The sequence below is a fragment of the Dendropsophus ebraccatus genome, chromosome 9 (assembly GCF_027789765.1).
Source record: "Dendropsophus ebraccatus isolate aDenEbr1 chromosome 9, aDenEbr1.pat, whole genome shotgun sequence".
NCBI lineage: Eukaryota > Metazoa > Chordata > Amphibia > Anura > Hylidae > Dendropsophus > Dendropsophus ebraccatus.
Window position 1 is genome coordinate 77,686,219 of NC_091462.1, and position 26,653 is coordinate 77,712,871.

General features: G+C 46.5%; 1 protein-coding gene across 1 annotated transcript; it reads right to left on the reverse strand.

Moving 5' to 3' along the window:
* Positions 1–723: 723 nt before the first annotated feature.
* LOC138801800 (E3 ubiquitin-protein ligase TRIM39-like) lies at positions 724–23,898 on the reverse strand. Its single transcript, XM_069984898.1, has 4 exons — positions 23,849–23,898; positions 5,540–5,630; positions 2,855–2,934; positions 724–2,371 (listed from the first exon to the last, which is right to left on the reverse strand). Exons 1-4 carry the CDS (start codon positions 23,863–23,865, stop codon positions 724–726), a joined length of 1,836 nt encoding a protein of 611 aa, XP_069840999.1. The 5' UTR covers positions 23,866–23,898.
* Positions 23,899–26,653: the final 2,755 nt, after the last annotated feature.

Consider the following 26,653-nt stretch of genomic DNA (forward strand, 5'->3'; position numbering starts at 1 on the left):
GAGACTTTGCATGTGAAGTATACGCTCCGGCGACGGGGGGTTAACGGGGCAGGCTGCTGACATACTCACAGCGGGATGTGCATCCCGCTGCCGGTTTGTCTGCCCATATAGTGTACTGGTCAGGGATCCGTTGCGGATCCGTTACGTGTGAACGCAATCTAAAAGTATTTCTGGAATCAGAATAAAAGGTTCCTAAAAGGTGCAAGCGTGTGCCGACCAGTCCTCATTAAGTGTGTGTGTGTGTGTGTGTGTGGGGGGGGGGGGGCAGGGTTACGGAGAGCTGCAGTAGAGGCTCCCTGGACAATCTCAAGGTCTGCTACCGCTGCTCCTATTACACGGTGTGACGGCAGCAGATCGATTCTATCCTAGTCGTTACTCTTTTAACATGTTGAAAGATGTTGAAGGACAACAATCAGCCGACATTGTGCATGTCAGCTGGTCGTTACCTTTAATAAGCCAATAATCGCTTCATGTAATAGGGCCTTAACTCTCCGAGATCCCTGTGCATGGACTGTATTGGTGAGATGTAGTACCAAATACCCAAGAAAAAAGTGGTGCGATACTTTAGCTGGAATCAAAAGAAGCAGAACCTTTGCAGTAAAAGGCATCAGAAGCCTTTAATTATGGAAATGATTACTATCAATACATAAATGGTCTATTATATGATGAAAACATAATGATAGACACTCTATTGTATGTCAACTATAACAGATGTTTTCTTTGTCAGCTACATAACCTGACCCAGCTGTTTCCGCACACATAAAAGGCAGGATAAAGAGCCTCTGTAAATGTAGTTTTAAATGTGTGCAAGTGTCTTATAGGGTGGGAAAGCTTATAAAAGGAAAGCTGACCAGCCTCATAATTCAGATATATGGCCAGTGCTCGCAGAGGACGATCTATACGTATTGATTTACTGTCAGAGTTGTGAAGAGCTGAGAGGTTATTATTGAGCATTACCAATCCCCATGATTTTTCATTGCATCCAATAAGGGATTCATTTCCTGCTTTCTTAATAGTAGGATAAGCCATACCAACAACCCAGTACCCTGTTGTACTAACTTGTACTTCCAAGTAATGTTCTCCTGATGTGAAACCAGTCGTGCTTAAGACCTGGGAGGATGCAAATCTCTCAAGAACAGTAGATTGTTTGGTATCAGTTTTTAGGTAGGAGGCTGCCCTAAGGTCCTGGGAAAGAGCCACCTTACTATTAGCAGTGTTACAGTCCATTACTATATTAAAATTAGCTTCAAGCTGAAAATCTCTCTTTGCTTTTAGTTTAGCTAAAGAATGAACCAAACTATTCATACTGCTCTGCAATGTAACTGATATAAGAGCATCATCTAATTTGTGGGTAAAAGTCCCAGTCCCCATGTATTTCACCTTCTGATTGTTCTCAAAATCAAAATTATTGTCAAGGACCACTTTGCACTCTTTTAGAAAGCTTACTGCATCACTAACTCCGAAAAGCTCCTCGATGTGGAGGATTTTCTGATAAAGTTCGTCCTTCAGTATCTCCAAGTCCTGAATCTTTGCCGACACTTGTTCCTCAATGTCGTCTTTTTGCCTGCTGATCTCATCTAACACTAGGTTCTCCAGTTCATCGACCTGCTTTCGAATATCCACAAACAGATTAACAGTTCTGACCTTCAGTTCATTTGCCTTTTCCTGCACTTGTTTGACTTGTCCCTTTAGCTCATGCACTTGTTTGTCCACATATCTCCTAGTCAATAACGTCTTGTCCAGAACATGCTTTAGTTCATCCATTTTGTGCTTGCATAAATGACTTAGCGTGTCGACCTGATGTGCAGCGTGCTTTTCGTCACTAAAGCAAGACGGGCACAAAAAAACGTTATCCTGATAGCAATAGAATTTCAGGAGTTCCTTGTGAGTGAGACACTTTCTATCAGACTCCAGGAGAACACTAGAATTTGTCTCCGTTAGGGCATGTTCCTGTGACTTGCTGTGTACCTTGAGATGCTCCTCACACAAAAACGCTTCACACAGGAGACATCTTTTAACAGCATGAGTGTTGAATCCAATACAATAAGTGCACAGAATAACCCCATCCTGTTTTGTCTGGTCGGAGAACAAGTGCTCCACAATGTTACAAAGCTTCCGGCTCCTGGTCAACTCTGGTTTCTTTTTGAAAGTGGTTCTGCATTCAGGACAAGTGTATACTCTCGACTCCTTCTGTCTCCGAAACAGATTCTCAATACAGTTCTTGCAAAAATGATGTCCGCAGCTCAGACATACTGGATCCGAGTAAATGTCAAGACACAGAGAACAGCACAGTTCTTCTCGCACTTTTGCCGATGCCATTCCGAAGATAGTCAAAGAGGAAAGAACTTGCAAGCCAGTTGGTGAAGGATAGCTAAGAATACAGGAGTGGTACAGGTTTTTTTTGCATACTTTATGGAAGTTACATTGTAGCTAGTTTATGAGGTGAATACCTATAAACTTACAGTGAAAGATGATGTCACTAGGATAGTCAAATGGCTATAAAATCTAGGCATTTAGGCAAGGTTTCATGTAGATAATCCCCAATAAATTCCTATAAGAAATGTTTATAAGCAATTTACCTTTAAAAGTATATTGTGACATAGCAATAGAAGACATGAAAAACAAAATGGGTCTGGTATTGTACTGACTGCTATGGATGTGCATTGGCATTAGGCCACCTATGTTCATTGTCATTGACCCCTTGGAGCCACAGCCAGATTTGGCCTAGATTTATTCATTTCCACTATCCTTATTTTTATAGCCATATGAGAGTTGCTATTGTGCAGTACAAACTATATTTTCTAATGACACCATATAATGTAACAAACAAAAAATGGAGTATAGGTCAGCTTACTTCTTAGTTGTTTCTCTGAAGTAAAATTCACAGAATGGTGCACAGAAATCCAGCGGAGGCCAGACATGTGGTAGATAAAACTTAAACAGAATGAGAAAATGTGAAATAATATTTTACATTTTTTCTTCTACTCAACTTCTACCATTAAATGTAGTATAAAATGTATTCAGTTTTTCATGTTTTTAATTATAAGTCAAGGACAGTGAAGGACAGTTGACCCTAATGCTAAACCCATCAAGCGGTAGAGGACAACTTGGCATCTTAACTTTTCTGTGCCAAAGGTGAGTACACAAAACACAGACAGGAGAAACAAATACATGTGAGTGGTAAACAAGCCAAAAGTCAGGACCTATTGGGCAACCAAGTTCAAAATCAGAACTAGGAGAATAGTCAAAGAGAAATTGCAGGGGGTCAGAATACACAAGACAAGAAAGACCAGGAAAACGCTAGCACACTCAAATGAAACTAAAAGCATGCCTACAGCCAGAGATATTGAATCCTTTATGGGGTGTCAGGAACACAGCCTAGGCGTGATTGTACCGGTCCTTGACATCCCAGTCAAACACAGAAAGGAACAAGAGAAGCTAGAGTGGTAAGGAAAAATGTTAATCACAGAAGCAGAACCCAACTTAACTGTTTGAAGGCCAGAGGAAACTCAGCAGGGCAAAAGATGGGTGTGGTGGAGATTCAATTACCACAGCAGAGAGAATAGACTGGTGATCAAAGCCGAACATGCCTCCTCCCCTGTACCTTAGGGCCCGGAGATGATGCAGAAGTCTGAATGGTTGCGGATAGAACATATTTGCTGGTGTCGTTCTGTAGTTCTCTGTGCAGTAGGTATTATATCGTAACTTTCTGTGCGTTGGTACAATATTGTCCATATGGAATTCCAATTTGTGCCCCAGCTTTAACCCCTTAAAAATGCAGGACGAGTATGCTCCCGTTAGGGGAAGCAGAGAGAGCTCATGGCGTGGAACCTTCCAGCCGGGGATCGCGGTTATTGGCCATTAACATGCAGCTGTCAAAGCTGACAGCTGCGTTTAAATGGCCCATTGCCCCATCCCTGGTGTCTAGTGGAGGAGACCCCCCCCCCAGCGATGTGACAATTAAAGACACATCTGCAGCTGGTAGTATTATATTTTACCCCAGTGAATGAGTCACACTAGTCAGTACTGCTGTATAAAGTCTACCATGCTGCTATTTGTGTTCTATGGAGACATTGGAGTGCAGGATCTCCTATGTGTGTAGTGTGCAAGAGCAGAAACATCATAGCACCTAGACTCCTAATGAACACAAAGAAGACAGCTTATCCTGAAAAGTTACTAAACACAACAGGTAAAGTTTTTTTGCTTGCAGTCATTTAATAGAAGCCTACAAAGGTTTCTGCCAGGTTATAATAAACTGTCATGGTCCTGTGATGTGATGGTTCACGGCTCTTGTAAAGACAGACAGGCTGTCTACTGTATTGTAATGTGTCGCACACATAGTAAAGATAAAAAGTAAGGGCATGTGCATTTTTATTTTGGGCCTTTACCTGACTTTTTCCTTATTGTTTTATCAGGATGAAGTAAAATGTAATGACATGATTGTTTGCTTAAAATCCTAAAAATTGCAATTTCCATACATGTGTTAACCGATGTTAAAATGCACCCATAATACAGGTCCAGGTCCAATAATGGCTAATGTATATATTTTCTACCCTTGAAATTGATATAAATAGCAACAAAATTTAAAGCACTGGGATCAGGAGAACAGAAACTACAGAATGTTTTTAAAAACTTGTTTTTTTTTTTTTATTATTTTGGCCATAGATCCCACAAGTTCAACAAATAGATCCCTATTATTTCCCTTTTGTTCCTGCAATAAAAGGGTCTTGGGACTTTTCATTCAAAATGTTATAGTTAAAGCATACCTGTCACAAAGTCCAATGACCCAATTGGTGCCATAGCGACCACACCAAGAGGGTAATGAGCGCGACCCTCATTCTGATCCAGTAGGGGTCACATGCCTTACCGCCATAGAATGGAAATTGAGTATTGTTAAAAGTGTCATTCTGCTGTGTACACTGACTGATGCCTCTGTAGGCAAAGGTAATTAACATTTATGGGTCTGGATAAACTGTCATGGAAATAACATGTGCTATAATGTAGAAATTTTACTTGAAAGGAGCACAAAGGTTTTATCATGTAAATGTTGTAAACATATTTTTCTAAATGTTATGGCTGCTGAAAGAGAAGCCAATCTACATTTCTATGGAGCCATTCTGTGCAGGATTTAATACAATACTTCCACAGAAGATGTAGCTAGAAGTCGTCATGATTTTTGTAGGATGAGCCCACTCCATGCTCCTAGCTAGATGACCATTAATCTTTCAGACAGCAGCAGCCACATCAGTTATTATAGCTTTTGTAATATTATAGCAAATTAGCTTAACTATATGGAAAATGTGGAAGAGATGTAAAAGATTTGAGCCAGGGGCGTAGCTAGGGGTTCAGCCTAGGGGGGGCAAGCAAGTCTGAGTGGGCCCCCAACCGATTATGTTACCCAAAGGGAACCTCGCTTGACAACAATGCTTTCTAAATAATAAAGGGTATATTCTGCTCCATTACTCATAGTGAATTAAGAGCAGTGTTAGAGGCTTCTACATTTACATATATAGACACATAAAATGAAACAGTGACTTACAAGGGGTGTCTTCTCATCGGAGTCGCTCACTATCCCAATGTCATGGATGTATGGGCAGTATAACAGGTTCACCTGAGATCTGTAGTTAAAACTGTAAAAAAAAGTTAAATCCATTATGCAAAGACTATTATTTTCCCTATACACTGACTGACCCATATACCATAGAGGTAGATAATTTGCATTCTGCCTAAGACAGGTGCATCACTCACAGGGAGGTACCGCAGGCTCAATCACTAGCTAACTCGGGCAGCCACTACAGGCTGCTGCACCCTGCTCTCTGTGATCCGAATCACAGCTTTCTGATTTAAACATACTTGTCCCTTATCCTGTAAGAGACTGGGGTGGAGGGGTCGGACCTCTGCCCCCATTCCCCCAGGATCTCCAGATCAGCCCCCAGCTCCTCTATGAAGCTGCCAGAGAGAACTGGGCCAAATAGGGTTAAATCAGAAAACCACTGTTTTCCACATGTCCAGCTCCCCCTGGTTTCCACATGTCCAGCTCCCCCTGGTTTCCACATGTCCAGCTCCCCCTGGTTTCCACATGTCCAGCTCCCCCTGGTTTCCACATGTCCAGCTCCCCCTGTTTACCAGCTCCCTCTGTTTCCACATGTCCAGCTCCCCCTGTTTCCACATGTCCAGCTCCCCATGGTTTCCACATGTCCAGCTCCCCCTGGTTTCCACATGTCCAGCTCCCCCTGTTTCTACATGTCCAGCTCCCCCTGTTTCCACATGTCCAGCTCCCCCTGTTTCCACATGTCCAGCTCCCCCTGTGTCCACATGTCCAGCTCCCCCTGTGTCCACATGTCCAGCTCCCCCTGTTTCCACATGTCCAGCTCCCCCTGTTTCCACATGTCCAGCTCCCCCTGTTTCCACATGTCCAGCTCCCCCTGTTTCCACATGTCCAGCTCCCCGTTTCTACATGTCCAGCTCCCCCTGTGTCCACATGTCCAGCTCCCCCTGTGTCCACATGTCCAGCTCCCCCTGTGTCCACATGTCCAGCTCCCCCTGTTTCCACATGTCCAGCTCCCCCTGTTTCCACATGTCCAGCTCCCCCTGTTTCCACATGTCCAGCTCCCCCTCTTTACCAGCTCCCCCTGTGTCCACATGTCCAGCTCCCCCTATGTCCACATGTCCAGCTCCCCCTCTTTACCAGCTCCCCCTGTGTCCACATGTCCAGCTCCCCCTATGTCCACATGTCCAGCTCCCCCTGTTTCCACATGTCCAGCTCCCCCTGTTTCCACATGTCCAGCTCCCCCTGTTTCCACATGTCCAGCTCCCCCTGTTTCCACATGTCCAGCTCCCCCTGTTTCCACATGTCCAGCTCCCCCTGTTTCCACATGTCCAGCTCCCCCTGTTTCTACATGTCCAGCTCCCCCTGTGTCCACATGTCCAGCTCCCCCTGTGTCCACATGTCCAGCTCCCCCTGTGTCCACATGTCCAGCTCCCCCTGTTTCTACATGTCCAGCTCCCCGTTTCTACATGTCCAGCTCCCCCTCTTTACCAGCTCCCCCTGTGTCCACATGTCCAGCTCCCCCTATGTCCACATGTCCAGCTCCCCTTGTTTCCACATGTCCAGCTCCCCCTGTTTCCACATGTCCAGCTCCCCCTGTGTCCACATGTCCAGCTCCCCCTGTTTCTACATGTCCAGCTCCCCGTTTCTACATGTCCAGCTCCCCCTCTTTACCAGCTCCCCCTGTGTCCACATGTCCAGCTCCCCCTATGTCCACATGTCCAGCTCCCCCTGTTTCCACATGTCCAGCTCCCCCTGTTTCCACATGTCCAGCTCCCCCTGTTTCTACATGTCCAGCTCCCCCTGTGTCCACATGTCCAGCTCCCCCTGTGTCCACATGTCCAGCTCCCCCTGTGTCCACATGTCCAGCTCCCCCTGTTTCCACATGTCCAGCTCCCCCTGTTTCCACATGTCCAGCTCCCCCTCTTTACCAGCTCCCCCTGTGTCCACATGTCCAGCTCCCCCTATGTCCACATGTCCAGCTCCCCCTGTTTCCACATGTCCAGCTCCCCCTCTTTACCAGCTCCCCCTGTGTCCACATGTCCAGCTCCCCCTATGTCCACATGTCCAGCTCCCCCTGTTTCCACATGTCCAGCTCCCCCTGTTTCCACATGTCCAGCTCCCCCTGTTTCCACATGTCCAGCTCCCCCTGTTTCCACATGTCCAGCTCCCCCTGTTTCTACATGTCCAGCTCCCCCTGTGTCCACATGTCCAGCTCCCCCTGTGTCCACATGTCCAGCTCCCCCTGTGTCCACATGTCCAGCTCCCCCTGTTTCTACATGTCCAGCTCCCCGTTTCTACATGTCCAGCTCCCCCTCTTTACCAGCTCCCCCTGTGTCCACATGTCCAGCTCCCCCTATGTCCACATGTCCAGCTCCCCCTGTTTCCACATGTCCAGCTCCCCCTGTTTCCACATGTCCAGCTCCCCCTGCGTCCACATGTCCAGCTCCCCCTATGTCCACATGTCCAGCTCCCCCTGTTTCCACATGTCCAGCTCCCCCTGTTTCCACATGTCCAGCTCCCCCTGCGTCCACATGTCCAGCTCCCCCTGTTTCCACATGTCCAGCTCCCCCTGTTTCCACATGTCCAGCTCCCCCTCTTTACCAGCTCCCCCTGCGTCCACATGTCCAGCTCCCCCTGTTTCCACATGTCCAGCTCCCCCTGTTTTCACATGTCCAGCTCCCCCTGTTTCCACATGTCCAGCTCCCCCTGTTTCCACATGTCCAGCTCCCCCAGTTTTCCACATGTCCAGCTCCCCCTGTTTCCACATGTCCAGCTCCCCCTGTTTCCACATGTCCAGCTCCCCCTGTGTCCACATGTCCAGCTCCCCGTTTCTACATGTCCAGCTCCCCCTCTTTACCAGCTCCCCCTGCGTCCACATGTCCAGCTCCCCCTGCGTCCACATGTCCAGCTCCCCCTGCGTCCACATGTCCAGCTCCCCCTGCGTCCACATGTCCAGCTCCCCGTTTTTACATGTCCAGCTCCCCCTGCGTCCACATGTCCAGCTCCCCCTGCGTCCACATGTCCAGCTCCCCCTGCGTCCACATGTCCAGCTATAGTCTATTCCTAAAGATACAGACTGCCTGTGCAGTCTGTATCGTATGCTTTTACCTATAGCTGTGTAGCGGAGCGGAGCGGAGCGGAGCAGTAAGGCCGGGGGCGGCCATCTTGATGACGTCAGTGGTGCGTTCCAGCGCTGGAACGCAAGGGACGTCATCAAGATGGCGCCCGGCTTTACTGCACCGCTACAGAGGACTGGGTAAAGTATAAGATACAGACTGCACAGGCAGTCTGTATCTTCAGAAATAAACTTCATGAAGATACAGACTGCCTTTGCAGTCTGTATCTTATACTTTACCCAGTCCTCTGTAGCGGTGCAGTAAAGCCGGGCGCCATCTTGATTACGTCCCTTGCGTTCCAGCGTTGGAACGCACCACTGTGACGTCATCAAGATGGCCGCCCCCGGCCGTACTTCTCCGCTATACTGGATTAGGTAAAAGCATAAGATACAGACTGCACAGGCAGTCTGTATCTTCAGGAATAGACTTAGGGAGAGAAAATTCAATAGCGATCTGAGTGGGCCCCTGCCAGAGTGGGCCCGGGGGCGGCCGCCCCCCCTGCCCCCCATCAAATTTCGCTACTGATTTGAGCATATCTGGTTTAGTGCCTGGCCACAGGAAAAAACTTAACACTGGCATCTAATGGACTTCTAACATCCCAACTTCACCTGTTCTCCTGAAGAACCTACCTGTAGCTATGCAATCAGACTTTTTGAGTTTGAAATAAGAGAAATCACTGATCAATATAGCAAACAGGAAATCATTTGCTGACCATATGACTTAATTTGTAAATCATATTATATAAATAACTTAAAATGCTAGAAATATGATTTAAAAATGTCATTATATTTTACACATGTATTTCTTACTGAGTATAGGTTAAAGCAGTGCTTCTCAAACTTTTTCGACTGGAGCCTCACCCAACAGACCAAGGCAATGCCTGGGCCTCACTATCTGTGGTGAAAGTCCATTTAAAGGCTACGTTCACACTTCGTAAGTTTCCGGCCGTAGCGCGTTCCGTGAATAAGCGGCCGGAAACTTACGTAGTTTGCGTACAATGGAAAGTATACGATCTACGGGCGCACAGTTCACACTACGTACGAACTTACGCCCGGATCGCATGCGGCGCCGTAAAAAATAAACCAGACCATTGTTTCCGGACGGAAATGCCGTAATTTACGCCCGTAGCGTAACATGCGGTCCCGTACGTAGTGGTGATTTCTTCATTTTGCCAGCTTTTTGTTCCGATCCAAAAGGTTCTGTGGGGTGTCCGGGGCTAGGCGAAGATTTCCAAGTAAAAGACCGCTGTTAGATCGCTACGAAGAGCGCTCGGGAAGCGTAAGTACGCTACGGGCGTAAGTTCGCGGTCCGTACGTATCCGGCCGCAACTTGCGTAAAGTCCCGGCCGGAGTTTCATACGTATATGTCCGGCCGCGAAAAATATGCGGCCGGACATATACGTAGTGTGAACCTAGCCAAAAGCTGAAAATAATTCTAGGGCTGCCTTTCACCTGTATCCCAACCTCTATATACTAATAAAGCAAGTACAAAATAAATTAATAATGTTGCTAAAATGGAGATTTTTGCAAACAGCAAAAGGACTGTGCAGATCATAGTTACTTTTGTGAAAACTGGCTCCCCAGCTGGGCCTCACCAACAACTAGGGGGCGCCTCACTGGTGAGGCCCGCCTCACAGTTTGAGAAGCACTGGAGTCTATATAATACTGGTGGGGCACACAGGGGGTCTATATACTACTGGGGGAACCACACAGGGGGTTTATATACTACTGGAGGAGCACACAGGGGTCTATATCCAAGTGGGGGAGCACACAGGAGGTCTATATACAAGTGGGGGAGCAAACAGGGGGGCTAAATACCACTGAGGGAGCACACAGGGGGGCTATATACTAGTGGGGGAGCACACAGGGGGTATATACAACTGGGGGCAGCACACAGTGGGTATATACGACTGGGGGGAGCACACAGGGGGTCTATATACAACTGGGGCAGCCCACAGGAGGTCCATATACTTCTGGGGGAGCACATGGGGGGCTATATATAACTGAGGGAACACACAGGGGTCTATATACTACTGGGGGAAGCACACAAGGGGTATATAATACTGGGGGCAGGACACAAGGGGTATATACTATTGGGGGCAGCACAAAAGGGGTATATACTACTGGCGGTAGCGCACAAGGGGTATATACTACTGGGGGCAGCACACAGCGGTCTATTGTTGTGGAGCGCATGTCGAGGGGGGGGGGGCCAGACATAACTTCGCTTGGGGCCCCAGAAATGCCAAGACCGCCCGTGGTACTGATCACATACTGATGGCATATGAGTTATTATCTGTAGCCAACACATGAAAGGCAATATAAAATTCTACCACTAGATGTCACCAGTTAGCCAGAAATGTAAGCAGCAATTCTGAAAGATTGAAAGAAGTTTACAGTGGGAATCCTTCATCCATCAAGTTTTAATCCCAACAGACAATTACCATGAACACTACCACTAAATAGGAACCATTGCCATCCTGTTAGTGAATAAAAACCACTCTGAAAAGACCATACCGTCACCACATAATGGTAGACACCAGTTTTACACAGGTGCTGTGCAGACCATATGATTTATTATAGTGGTGTTTTACCAGTGACAGTAAATTGTTTCAGCCCAGCCTATGTTTAACTCTGACATTTATGTCCTAATATGGACCCTGAACAGGGGGATATCATCTGTGCTTGTAGTAATTTACTTCTTCTAAGAATTCTTTAACCCTTAGGGGACACAGCCAGTTTTCATTTTTGCAATTTCTTTTTTTCCTCTTTGTGTATATAAGGCCATAGCGCATGCATTTTTCCACCTAGAGACCCAAATGAGCCCTTATTTTTTTTGCGCCACTAATGGTGCTTTGCAATGGCAGATGTCATTTTTGCAGATTGTTTTTACACCATTCACCCTAGGGTAAAACTGACTTGTTATAAATGTTCCTCAAGTTTTTACGATTACAACGATATGTACCTTGTATCAGGCCCGCTTCTGCCATGAGGCGGAATGAGTATTCCGCCTCAGGCGGCAGATTCTGCGTCCCTGCAGGGGGCGGCAAGATCCTCACCGCTGTCATTTTAGTTAAGTTTAACTTAGCTAAAATGACAGCAGCAGTCACAGCCTCACCGCACATCCTGCCGCCCACGTTCCCCGGCATCCCCACGTACTGCCGGGTTCTCCGTCCTACGTTGCCCAGCAGCCTTCTCCCTCATTGGTCGCGTGCGTGTGCCGCAGCCGTCCGCTGCGGCGATACGCATCCGCGGTCACCAGGTACCAGCAGTGTTGCCCTGTGCTCCGGTAAGTTCCGGGGAGCGGGTGCGCAGTGGTGCAGTGTGTAGCGGCGTGAGGGGTGTGTGTGTGTGTGTGTGGAGTGGTGTGGAGCGCCGTGTGTGTGTGTGTGGGGGGTGTAGTGTTGTGTAGTGCCGCGCGGGGGGTTGGGGTTGTTTGCAATCAACGCACGGTGGGCTGGGGGCGGCGGCAGCCCGGGTTTGCCTCAGGCGGCAGAAAGCCTGGGAACGGCCCTGCCTTGTATAACTTTTATTTTATTTGATGGCTTTTAATTAATTAAATTTAAAACCTTTAAAAAAATATATATGTTCCTTAAAATTGCTCTATTCCCATGCTTACAATGCTTTTATCCTTTGGTCTATGAGGTGTAATTTTTTGCACCATGATGTGTTCTTTCTATCGGTACCTTGATTGCGCATATGTGACTTTTTATTCGCTTTTTACTACAATTTTTCGAGATTTGATGCGACCAAAAATGTGCTATTTTGCACTTTAGAATTTTTTTTTTACGCTTACACCATTTACCGGGCGAGATCGGGAATATGATAATTTAATAGGTCAGGCGATTACGCACGCGGCGATACCAAATATGCTTTTTTATTTATTTTTATTTATAAAATAGAGAAAAGGGGGGGACTTCTAGTATCACTGCTTTAAATTTTTATTGAGATCTATGCAGTATAGATATACTGCATAGATCCATGAGATCTGTGCTCTATTGCTTTCGGCTGCTGCAACCGAAAGCAATAGAGTGCCGAGCCGGGATCAGCGCCATCGCGCACTTGGGGGGGGGGGGGGGGGGGGGTCAGGGAAGGGCTACAGCAAGTACTTAGATGAGGCTGTCAACTTTGACAGCTGCATTTAAATACTTAATTATCGCGCATGGTGATCTGAACTCCCCTAGCAGCATTGGGACGTTCAGTAACATCCTGGTGCAGCAATGGGTTAAAGGAGAAGTCTGGCGAAAATTTTTATTAAAGTATTGTATTGCCCCCCAAAAGTTTTACAAATCCCCAATATTTACTTATTACGGGAAATGCTTATAAAGTGCTTTTTTCCTGCACTTACTGCTGCATCAAGGCTTCACTTCCTAGATAAAATGGTGATGTCACGACCCGACTCCCAGAGCTGTGCGGGCTGTGGCTGCTGGAGGGGATGATGGCAGGGGGACACTGAGGGACACAGGGCACTGGAGGGACACTGAGCATCCCTCTGCCATCATCCTCTCCAGCAGCCACAGCCCGCACAGCTCTGGGAGTCGGGTCGTGACATCACCATGTCATCCAGGAAGTGAAGCCTTGATGCAGTAGTAAGTGCAGGGAAAAAAAGCACTTTATAAGCATTTCCCGTAATAAGTGTATATTGGTGATTTGTATAACTTTAGGGGGGCAATACAATACTTTAATAAAAATGTTTGCCGGACTTCTCCTTTAACCACAATATGTATGCTTTTCATGTCCCCCACTTCTCTCAAAGACTGCTCTCCGTGTCCTCCTTTTTCAGACTACTCTTCAGACTGATTTCCAAACACCCATTTCACATAGACTGCTCCTTATACTCCTCTTCCTGTCTCTATGATCCACTCTGTAACACAATGCTCACACTCTTCTAATTTTTCCTTCAAATGGTATTCTCCATTCCCCAGACTATTCTACTCTACAAATACATTTACAATGAGCTTTGATTTAAATCCTGAAGTGGAACTATCAGCAGGTTAGGAGACACTAACCTGCCGATATGTCCCTATTGCTCCCGGGGCATTGAGGTTGAGGGTAAGTTCCTTACCTTTATCCTTGGTGCTGTTTTCACAATATTAGGAGTTTAATTCATATGGAAATATGTTGTTTAGATTTGCCCCGGCCAGTTCTTCTGAAATTGACTAGGAGCGGCGGTCTGGTAGATTTACATATGAATTAAACTCTTAATATTGCGGAAACGGCACTGAGGATGAAGATAAGAAAGGGGGAGGAATTTGTGGGATTTCAGTGTGGCGTTTCCTCTAACTTTAATCCGCCCTTGTCTGCCTGGACCTAGTTGAACAGTCAGTGGCCAATTAGGTTAAATCTGTGATTTACCCTCAGGCCAATTTAAACTTAACTGCAGGTGAAATACAAGTCCTGAAGTGGCTTAAATCCAGGAATGATATTACAGCGAAGTCAGGAGGCAAGGAGGGAAACATTGTCCTTCTCAGCTAGATGACCAAAGCACTTATGAAAGATTAGGTAAAGATCCAACATGTGATTATGTAGTGAAAGTGAAATCATTAGAGGAGTTGAGCGGAGGATACTGTGGAAAAGTTATTAATTGAAGACCCAATAAAACCATATTGGCACTGGATTCCGAAACTGCACAAATCTGTGGAGCGACCTTTAAATTGGGTTTTGAGACCGCTTGTGCCTGCATATGTCTGCAACACAAAGGACCTGCTCAATATCTTGGGTGATTTTTTTTGATGGGAAGGACTCTCCTTAGTGAGCATTGACGTCAAGAGCCTGTACACCTGCACCCCTCAGGATGCGGGTGTGCAGGTTGTATGATGTTAATTGCTCAATTCAGGTACTGTTGATGTGGATTTTGTTTGTGAGATGCTTGGTTTTGTCCTAAAACGTAATGCCTTCCAGTTTTCTGACCAGGGGTACTCTCAGCGAGCTAGAACGGCGATGGGGACACTAGTAGCCCCAACTTTCGCAAATCTGTATTTGGCAGAGTTTGAGGATGAAAACATGATTAATACTTGTAACCCGTTTACAGCAAAATTAGTACTTTATCTTTGGTGCATAGATGACGTGCTATTAATTTGGTCAGGGATAAGATGTGAATTCACGTAGTTTATGGAGTATATGAAAACTAACAACTTCAACAAGACATTTACTTCTCATTTTGGCGCTGACCAGTTGGATTTTTTTGGCACACATCTACAAGTGGTAGAGAAAGAGTTACTGTATCTATTAGTGGGTATTGTAAACCTAGAGCCACAAATATGTTGCTTAATTACAACAGTTACCACCCTACTCTTGTCAAATGGGTGGTGCTCTATGGTCAGTTTGTCAGTTTATGCCGAATTAACAATACGGACACCATCTCTGAACAACGAGCACTGAGCAAGCATTTAATTAATCCTAAGAAGAGATAGATAAAACCCTACTCTCTGTACCCTATACTCTGATTGGAAATACAAAATCATTAACCACTTAATGCAAAATGAAGTCTTTATGTGTCACCAGTGAAAGGTAGTTCCCAAAAATGCTGTACATGTATGTTTAGGTGACCTGCTAATCCCGATTGAAGGGTGGCTGTGATTGATACCTACGCTCCTGCAATGATAGCAGAGATGGAAAAGAATTAAGAAAAGACATTGTGGTCTTTCTAAAATATTTGTTATGTGAAATTCAGAACTCAAGTTAAATTTAAGAAATGGGAATTTAAATTTGCACTCAGGCATTCATAGAGGTTCCAAAGACACCTAGACAATTTATAGACTTACCAAAGAGGTGGAAAAATGTGCTACAAGTTTTTAACAAATGGAAGTGATTTATTGTTCTGCATTCAGCCATTGTATCCATCAAATCTGACAGAATCTGCATCAGAGGCTACAAAGGATCCAGGGACTGAGCCTTAGCCTCACAGACTGTATATACAGGAACAGTTACTAGGGCGTAACCCGAAGAACAAGGAGACTGCTAAAGGTTATGGCTTGTATTTGCAAGTTGCACTGAAATTACAGCTCCAACATACTTTGTCATCCTGACACCTAAAAGATAAATGTGCCTAGTTATACAGAGGTATGGAAGCAGTGGGTGCATTATTGTATAATTATGGATATTTGTCATCCAGGACTCTAGAAAGGCTAAATGTGACTACAGACACAACTGAATTATTCTAACGCCTGGAGTCGTGGATCCACTGAACCGTCACTAGCGATGGTAGTAACCGCACCAGGGAGCGGATGGCGTAGTCGCCAACGGTGGAACTCCCTTGAGAGAGATTGAGGAGAGCTGTCTCAGCCGAAGACGCACGGGCAGGTTCCTCAAAGACGGAGCCAAACTCGGCCAGGAAGGTTCAGAGATTGGCAGCAGCAGGGTCATCTCGGTTCCAGAGAGGCGTTGCCCAAGCCAGAGCTCTACCCTCCAGTAGGCTGATGATGAAAGCCACTTTAGAGCGCTCGGTGGAAAACTGACAACTTAAAAGTTCAATGTGCATGGTGCATTGAGTCAAGAATCCTCTGCACAACTTGGGATCGCCTCCGTATTTACTCGGAAGAGCCAGTCGAAGTCTTGAAGGGGCTGCAGGAGGTGGAGAGCGCTGGGCTGTAGTATGCTGCTGTAAGGCGGCGGCCAGTTGCTGAATCTGCTGCGACTGTTGCTGGATCTGTTGCGCCTGTTGGGCGACCACTTGGGCTACGTCACGGATATCAGGCACCTCGCCGGGATCCATGGTTGGAGCCTACTGTAACGCCTGGAGTAGTGGATCCACTGAACCGTCACTAGCGATGGTAGTAACCGCACCAGGGAGCGGAGTCTAAGGGGCCGCTGGTTTTCACCAAAGCCCGCCGCAAGGCGGGATGGACTTGCTGCGGCAGGCGACCCCCAGGTCGCTACCCCTGGCTTGGTTGCTAGTGACAGTAGGCGAGGCGTGGCAGGAGCAGTAGGCAGATGATAGTGCAGGCAGAGGTCTGTAGGCGTAACCACAGGTGACAGGCAGTGTTTAGGAACAATGGGTAAGCAGCGGACAGGGACTAGGGACCAGGACAGCGGACAGGGACTAGGAACAAGGACTGAGGTCAGGAACAACAGGGAGCTTGGCCAAACGCTATGGGAAGCATGTAGAGGCTCCAACACGAGGGACAGGGCATGCTGGGATTTATAGGGAGTGATTGGTGCAACTTCCAATTAGGGGCGGACTGGCCCTTTAAATCTGAGACAGCCGGCACAGACGGAGACAGGAGCGGGGCGAGGTTAGGCGCCCCCCGGGGCCGAACAGGTAGCAGCGCCGGGTACCTGCACATGGACCCCGGCGGCTGCATGGGGCGGAGAGAAGTCGCGGCGGCGGCCTAATAGGCAAACATTCCCTCTCACAGGGACAGGAATGCCTGTCCCTGTATTCACAGTAGTCTGATGGAAAAGAAGGTTAGTGAATATAAATAAATTATTTTTATATATATATATATATATATATATATATATATATAGCGCAAAAAAATGAAATGAACACTCATGGTGCGTTAACATGGAATGATTATTGGCTAGTTGGATCTTTTAACGTGTTTTCACATCGTCATTGGTCTTTACCTAAAAATTCACAGATCGCTTTGTGTAAACAGCCTTACACAAATTCACCCTGTGCAAGATGGGCTTAAGCGATCTTGAAACAATCGCAATAACGATTTTTCTCTTCATCTAAATGCTGATCATTATAAAAATCAAATTGTTGCTTCAAAAGTGTTAAACGATTGATTGGGTGAATTATCGCTCCGTGTAAACACAGCATCAAACAATACAATATAACTCCAAGTAAATCAAACCTCTGTGAAATCAAACTGTCCACTTAAGAAGCAACACTGATTGATAAGGAATTTCACATGCTATTGTGCGAGTGAAATAGACAATAGGTGGAAATTATCGGCAACTAGCAAGGTACACTAATGGTGATTTTACACAGAGCGATAATTCGCCCGATCGCACGATTAACGATTTTGAATGAACTATGTTTTTTTATAACAAACAGCGTTTAGATGGAACGATACATTGTACGGAAAAAGACTATCTCACACATGGGTGAAATCGTTGAAAGAATGTTTAAACGGAACGATCTGCGAATTTTTTGCGAACGATCAACGAAGATTTGAGAACATGTTGAAAGATCAAAATGAACGATTTCATGCTCGTTGCTTTAGCGTTCGCGGCGTTTACACGGAACAATTATTGCTCAAATGCGATCGTTATCCTGAAAAAACTAACGATAATCGTTCCGTGTAAAAGGACCATTAATAAAGAATTGGTTCTGCAGGTGGGGACCACAGACCACTTCTCAGTACCTATGCTGATGTTTTGGTCACTTTTGAATGTTGGTGGTGCTTTCACACTCATGAGACAGACTCTACAACCCACACAAGTGGCTCAGGTAGTGCAGCACATCCAGAGACTGACTCCATCAGGATGGTATGAGGGCCCGACGACCACAGATGGGGGTTGTGCTCACAGCCCAACACCATGCGGGACGCTTGGCATTTGCCAGAGAACACCAGGATTGGCAAACTCGCCATTGGCACCCTGTGCTCTTTATAGATGAAAGCAGGTTCACACTGAGCACATGTGACAGACGTGACAGAGTCTGGAGACACTGTGGAGAGCGATCTGTTGCCTGCAACATCCTTCAGCATAACCGGTTTGGCAGGACAGCACAGCCCTCCATGTTCTCGTCAGAGGTAGCCTGACTGCCATTAGATACCAAGATGAGATCCTCAGACCCCTTGTGAGGCCATATGCTGATGCGGTTGGCTTTGGGTTCCTTCTAATGCGGGACAACGCTAGACCTCATGTGGCTGGAGTGCGTCAATAGTTCCTCCAAGATTAAGGCATTGAAGCTGTGGACTGGCCCGCCCATTCTCCAGACCTGAATCATGTCTTGCTCCATCCACCGTCATGTTGCACCACAGACTGTCCAGGAATTGGAGGATGCTTCAGCCCAGGTCTGGGACAAGATCCCTCAGGAGACCATTTGCCACCTCATCAGGAGCATGCCCAGGAGGTCATACACGCATGTGGAGGCCACACACAATACTGAGCCTCATTTTGACTTGTTTTAACCCCTTTGTGCTGCAGCTAGTTTGGGCCTTAATGACCAGGCTAATTTTTCAAAATCTGACCTGTCTCACTTTATGCTCTCATAGCTCAGTGATGCTTTAACGTATGCTAGCGATTCTGAGATTGTTTTTTCGTGACATATGGCACTTTATGTTAGTGGCAAAATTTGGTCACTACTTTGTGTGTTTTTTGTGAAAAACATCAAAATATCATGAAAAATTTTAAAAATTTGCATTTTATGAACTTTGAAATTCTCTGCTTCTAAAAAAAGAAAGTCGTAGCACATAAATTAGTTACTAAGTCACATTACCAATATGTCTTCTTTATTCTGGCATAATTTGGTAAACATATTTTACTTTTTTAGGGTGTTATGGGGCTTAGAAATTTATCAGCAAATTATCACATTTTCGTGAAACTGATTTTTTTAGGGACCAGTTCTTTTTTTAAATGGATTTAGAAGTCTGGTATCCTGAAAACCCCCATAAGTGACCCCATTTTGGAAACTACACACCTTAAAGAATTAATCTAGGGGTATAATGAGCATTTTAACCCTACAGGGGCTGGAGGAAAGTATTCACAATTAGGCAGTAAAAAAATTGAAAATTTAAATTTTCCAATAATATATACGTTTAGATTAAAGTTTCTCATTTTCAAAAGGAATATGAGACAAAAAGCACCCCAAAATTTGTAATGCAGGTTCTCTTGAGTACAACGGTACCCCATATGTGGGCGTAAACCACTGTATGGGCACACAGCAGGGCTCAGAAGGAAGGGAGCGCCAATTAGCTTTTCCAATGCAGATTTTGCTGAAGAAGTTTCTGAGCGCCAGGTGCGTTTGCAGAGCCCCTGTAGTGTCAGCAGAGAGAAAACCCCCCATAAGTCACCCCATTTTGGAAAGTACACCCCTCAAAGAATTCATCTTGGTGTGTGGTGACCATTTTGACCCCACAGGTATTACAGGAAAGTATTCAAAAGAAGACAGTAAAAATGAAAAACTTGAATTCTTCCAATAATATGTTCGTTTAGTTTGAAATTTCTCAATTTCACGAGGAACAAGAGGAAAAAAGTACCCCAAAATTTGTAACGCAGGTTCTCCTGAGTACAATGGTACCCCATATGTGGGCATAAACCACTGCATGGGCACACAGGAGGGCTCAGAAGGGAAGGAGCGCCAATTAGCTTTTTCAATGCAGATTTTGCTGCAGAAGTTTCCGAGCGCCAGGTGCGTTTGCAGAGCCCCTGTAGTGTCAGCAGAAGAGAACCCCCACAAAAGTCACTCCATTTTGGAAAGTGCACCCCTCAAAGTATTCATCTTGGTGTGTGGTGACCATTTTGACCCCACAGGTATTAGAGGAAAGTATTCAAAAGTAGACAGTAAAAATGAAAAACTCAAATTTTTCCAATATTATGTTCTTTTAGTTTGAAATTTCTCAATTTCACGAGGAACAAGAGGAAAAAAGTACCACAAAATTTGTAACGCAGGTTCTCCTGAGTACAATGGTACCCCATATGTGGGCGTAAACCACTGCATGGGCACACAGGAGGGCTCAAAATGGAAGGAGCGCCAATTAGCTTTTTCAATGCAGATTTTGCTGAAGAAGTTTCTGAGCGCCAGGTGCGTTTGCAGCACCCCTGTAGTGCTAGCGGAGTAAAATCTCGCCATAAGTCACTCCATTTTGGAAAGTGCACCCCTCATAGAATTTATTTTGGGGTGTGGTGAGCATTTTGACCCCACAGGTATTTGAGGAAAGTATTCAAAAGTAGACAGTAAAAATGAAAAACTCGAATTTTTCCAATAATATGTTCCTTTAGTTTGAAATTTCTCAATTTCACGAGGAACAGGAGAGAAATGTCACCCCAATATATGTAACACAGGTTCTCCTGAGTAGAACGGTACCCCATATGTGGGCATAAACCACTGCATGGGCACACAGCCGGGCTCAGAAGGGAAGGAGCGCCAATTAGCATTTTCAGTGCAGATTTTTCTGAAGAAGTTTCTGAGCGCCAGGTGCGTTTGCAGTGCCCCTGTAGTGTCAGCAGAATAGATTCCCCCCAAAAGTCACCACATCTTGGAAAGAGCACCCCTCAAAGAATTCATCTTGGGGTGTGGTGACCATTTTTACCCCACAGGTATTAGAGGAAAGTATTCAAAATTGGCCAGTAAAAATGAAAAACTCGAATTTTTCCAATAATATGTTGGTTTAGTTTGAAATTTCTCAATTTGACGAGGAACAGGAGAGAAAACGTACCCCAAAATCTGTAACGCAGGTTCTCCTGAGTACAACGGTACCCCATATGTGGGCATAAACCACTGTATGGGCACACAGCAGGGCTCAGAAGGGAAGGAGCGCCGATTTACAGGAGCAAAACCGCAGCTAGTAATGGTTATTAGAATAGCGCAGTTACTAAAATAAGATAAAAAAAATGAGATTACAGGTAATGTGGGGTGGTTACGGGCAACCAGGGGTGGTTATGGGCAACCTGAGGTGGTTACAGGTAATCTGGGGTGGTTACGGACAACATGGGGTGGTCACGGGCAACCTGCTGTGATTACGGCAACCTGGGGTGGTTACAGGCAACGTGGGGTGGTTACAGGCAACGCGGGGTGGTTACGGGCAATGTGTGGTGGTTATGGGCAACGTGTGGTGGTCACGGGCAACCTGCTGTGGTTACGGCAACGTGGGGTGGTTACAGGCAACGTGGGGTGGTTACAGGCAACGTGGGCTGGTTACAGGCAACGTGGGCTGGTTACAGGCAACGTGGGCTGGTAACGGGCAACGTGGGCTGGTTACGGGCAACCTGCTGTGCTTACAGACAATCTGGGATGGTTACGGGAAACGTGGGGTGGTTACGGGCAACCTGCAATGCTTACAGACAATCTGGGGTGGTTACAGGCAACGTTGGCTGGTTACGGGCAACCTGCAGTGCTTACAGACAATCTGAGGTGGATACGGGCAACGTGGGGTGGTTACGCGCAACCTGCAGTGCTTACTGACAATCTGGGGTGGTTACGGGCAACGTGGGGTGGTTACGGGCAATGTGGGGTGGTTACGGATAAACTGAAGTTCTTATAGGCAATCTGGGGTGGGTACCTGTAATCTGACATGGGCACCGCAATCTGGAGGGGGTCATTGGCAATTTGGGGTGGTCAGAGGCAAGGTGCGGTGGTCAGAGGCGACGTGCGGTGGTCAGAGGCGACGTGCGGTGGTCAGAGGCATTGTGGCGTGGTCAGAGGCATCGTGGCGTGGTCAGAGGCATTGTGGCGTGGTCAGAGGCAACGCGCAGTGGTTACGTGCAATCTGGGGGGGTTACATGTAATCTGGCATGATTACGGGGAACCTGGGGGGCTTATGTGCAACCTGGAAGGGTTACAGACAATCTGGGATTGTTACTGATAAACTGAAGTGCTTATAGGTAATCTGGGGTGGGTACATGTAATTTGGGGTGGTTACGGGCAATCTGGAGGGGGTCACTGGCAATTTGCGGTGGTTACGGGCAACGTGCGGTGGTTACGGGCAACGTGCGGTGGTTACGGGCAACGTGCGGTGGTTACGGGCAACGTGCGGTGGTTACGGGCAACGTGCGGTGGTTACGGGCAACGTGCGGTGGTTACGGACAACGTGCGGTGGTTACGGGCAACGTGCGGTGGTTACGGGTAATCTGGGGAGGGGTTAGGGGTAATTTGGGAGTAAACTGCAATTATTACTATAATAAAAAGTGTGTGTTTTATTTTTTTGTATGTTTGTCACTTTTTGTGGGGTCCCCGATGACTGCCCCATGCTCTCCGCTACCTCCGGTGGCGGAGAGCATGGGGCTTTCATTCATTTTAACCTTTTAATCGCTGTGAACCGACGTTAGTCGGTTCACAGCGATAGCGGCGGCCATCTTGGAAATGATGGCCGCCGGGGGAGGGGGGTTAGTTATCGGGGCACTAGGGGGGGCTGATCTGAGGTCTGGGGGATACTTATTTCATCTCCCCCCGCCGTAGATTCACGGCGGGGGGAGATGAAAGGTGGCGGCGGCACCGGTACTCTCATTTACCGACGGTCGCCGCTATAACGTTAATAGCGGCGATCGTCGGTAAGGGGGGGGGCCGGGACGGACCTCACACACTGCCCCAACCCCTCAGCTACCTCCGGTAGCCGGGGGGATGGGGTGGGGGCCGTCCCGGCCCCGCAGCCTTATTCTCTGCCATCGCCGTAAAAAGCTGATGGCAGCAGAATAAGGACCATTAGTGACCGCCGTAGAAAGCCGTATCGGCGGTCACTAAGGGGTTAAAGAGTAACTGTCATGTTTTTTTTATTGCAGAAATCAGTAGTATAAGCGATTTTAAGAAACTCTGTAATAGGTTTCATCAGCCAAAAAAGCCTCCTTCTGTACTCAAGAAGCAATCTCCCAGCCTCCCCCCCCTGACTTCTTATCTGTGCATTATCAGGCAAACACGTCTTCATTACAGAGAAGCCAGTGAAGACGGGCTCTGCTCTCTCCATTGTAAGACTATGAAGGGGGGAGGGGCCGAGGGAGATGAGGGAGCAGGAAGAGGTGACATGAAGGTCAGCTGTTTGTAGACTCTCTGGGCACCTAAAACGCAGGATTCTGGGGTCAGAAAGGTCAGTGCTTATCTATGAACTTACTGAGAGAAGATTGCAGGGTGTTGTGCTTTGCAGAAATCCTCCGTGCTCAGTCACTCCTAACAGCCCCTCCCCTCTCCATAGCCACACAATGGAGACAGAAATCCTGCTTCATTTGATGTGAGGGGGGAGGCTGGGAGATTGCTTTTTCATTCCAGAAGGAAACTCTTTTAGTACATAAAACCTATTACAGAGTTTCTTAAAATCGCTTGAACTGTTGATATTTAATGTTTTCAGAAAAATGACCCTGAAATGAGTTACGCTTTAAGGACATTACATTAAATTTGATTTCTAATTGATGAGGTTTGTGTGATTTTGTTGTCATCACATTCAACTTTGTACAGAACAAAGTATTCAATGAGAATATTTCATTCATTCAGATCTAGGATGTGTTATTTAAGTGTTCCCTTTATTTTTTTGAACAGTGTATATATATTTTTAAACACTAATAGGTACAGAAGTGGCACTCACCGCTTGGGGTCAAACATCGTCTTTATTAAAGTTGTGGGACACTCTGCATAGAAGGGGGAAGATGGATAGGAGCGGGTGCGCCTCTAAACAAACGTTTTCGCGCTCAGCAGCGCTTCGTCAGGTTGAGGTTGACACGTCAAAGGAAGGGGAGGTACACAATATATCAGGCAAGTGAAAAACAAAAACGGAAGTGCATAGGAACATACCAATAATGATAAAAAGCAAGATTATGGTAAAAATACTTTCAGGTCATTTCTCTCATTTAGTTAAGTAATCCATTTAGTTTCTCGGACTAGTAAGTTTTTAAACCAATCGCTACCGTTATAAGGAGGATTTACCCTTTTAAGGCCAATGTATTTTAGACATTTTGGATCATTGGCACGTACGGATGGAACATGCTAGATCATACGTGGAACACCTCTTCCCGTTCTAAGGTGCTCCTTAAAGCGTACCCCCAGGTTTTTTTTTTGTCTTGCCTATGTAATATCGGAGGCAGGGGCAGATAATCGCATACACGACATGCGCAGTCTTACATGTATTCAGTTGCCTGATAAAACATTCAACACTGCCAATTCTAATGTACGACACAGCAAGGAACTGAGGACAGTATTGGCACTGGCCGCATTTCCTGTTGCCGGTGGGCAAGGAGCGCTGAAGCCAGTTACGTGGTGGTTTAGGGGGAGTGGCTTTAAGAGAATCACCTATGGTGATGTTTTTCTTGTATGTCAGCAAAGGTTTAAGGGCGACTACATTATAAAGATTGGTATTTTGTTCAAATAAGAATCAATGTTTGTTAATGATGTTACAAATAGTTTGGTTCATGGGCAAATTCTGAAGGGCAAACACAAACCTTTTACCTGTATCAGAATTGTCAGCAGATTTTCTATTATGGGGAAACCTGCGAAGCCCGACTGCGGGCTGCAGCTTTTGTAAGAGCCGTATCAATAATGTTCTTTGGATAGCCTCTAGCTAGTAAACGTTCTTTCAATTCCATAGCTTGCAGATGGAACACCTTGTCCGTGTTATTAATAAGCGGAAGCAGACCATCTGACTGTATGGAATTGTTTTTTTTTAACTGACTCGGGGTGGGAACTAGAGTAATGGAGGAGGATATTGGAAGCAGTTTTATGGAAAACAGTGGTGTTAATTAGGGATGGTCCGAACCTGCCGAGGTTCGGGTTCGTACGAACCCGGACTCTCGGCAATGATTCCCGCTGTCTTAAACCTCCGTGGAGAGGGTGGATACAGCGGGAGGACCGCCTGGAAAACCCGGATACAGCCACAGTCATAGGCTGTATCCCAGTTTTCCAGGCGGTCTTCCCACTGTATCCACCCTCTGCACGGAGGTTTAAGACAGCGGGAATCATTGCAGAGAGTCCGGGTTCGTACGAACCCGAACCTCGGCAGGTTCGGACCATCCCTAGTGTTAATCTTATTGGCGGCAATCTTAACTCTAACATCTAAAAAATCTAAATGTGAACCCCCAAAAGAAGTTAAGGAAAGAAACAAAATCAAAGTATCACAGTCCAATACCTGTCTCTGACAATTAAGAAGAAATAAATGTTATTCCAATGAGAACAGGGTAAACATGCACAGTCTTATTATTATACACGTAGAACATTCCAGTCATATGTCAAGTCATATCTGCCTGTCCTATCAACAGGAGGAAAAATAACATGCGCTCCCATTACAGTTGTTATTCTCATTCACCCCCTTTGGGCAAATTTTTTGACTTTATCAATATCTGTTCCAGACTATACAAAGTAATGGACCATATAAGTGTCTCAAAACTTTGGTTTCTCCAAACATCCTCCTACTCTCAGACCCATCAATCACATTTTTTCCTTATGTTGTAATAGCTGAGTGATCCTATCATCCATGATGTCTGCTCAACAACCTCTTTCAGGCCTCCTTTACTTTGATTTTGTGGTGTTCTTTTGGTTTCAAGAAAAGCCACAAAAACTGCAACATTTAATGATGCACATTTAAATTTTTTTGCACCGACATTTATTTGTTGCATTTTATTTTCAGTTGCATAATTTTTTTGCAGTTGAATTATTTCAAATCATATGATTCTTTGAACATGTAAAAAAATGACACCAAAATGCACTCCTCGCAACATAGCTGCAGCATGCTTTTTGGGGAAAAGTGCCACCCAAATCCACGGTAGGACCGTGAGGAGCACTGCCCCGTCCCTGTAACGCCTGGAGTCGTGGATCCACTGAACCGTCACTAGCGATGGTAGTAACAGCACCAGGGAGCGGAGTCTAAGGGGCCGCTGGTTTTCACCAGAGCCCGCCACAAGGCGGGATGGACTTGCTGCGGCAGGTGACCCCCAGGTCGCTACCCCTGGCTTGGTTGCTAGTGACAGCAGGCGAGGCGTGGCAGGAGCAGTAGGCAGATGATAGTGCAGGCAGAGGTCTGCAAGCGTAACCGCAGGTGGCAGGCAGTGCTCAGGAACAACAGGGAGCTGGGCCAAACGCTATGGGAAGCATGTAGAGGCTCCAACACGAGGGACAGGGCATGCTGGGATTTATAGGGAGTGATTGGTGCAACTTCCAATTAGGGGCGGACTGGCCCTTTAAATATGAGACAGCCAGCCCGCAGAGCGCCCTAGGAGGCGGGGACGTGTGCGCCGGCCGGCACAGACGGAGACAGGAGCGGGGCGAGGTAAGGCGCCCCCCCCCCCGGGGCCGAACAGGTAGCAGCGCCGGGTCCCTGCACATGGACCCCGGCGGCTGCATGGGGCGGAGAGAGGTCACGGCGGTGGCCCGGAGCACGGGCCGCCGCCGCGGCCGTGACAGT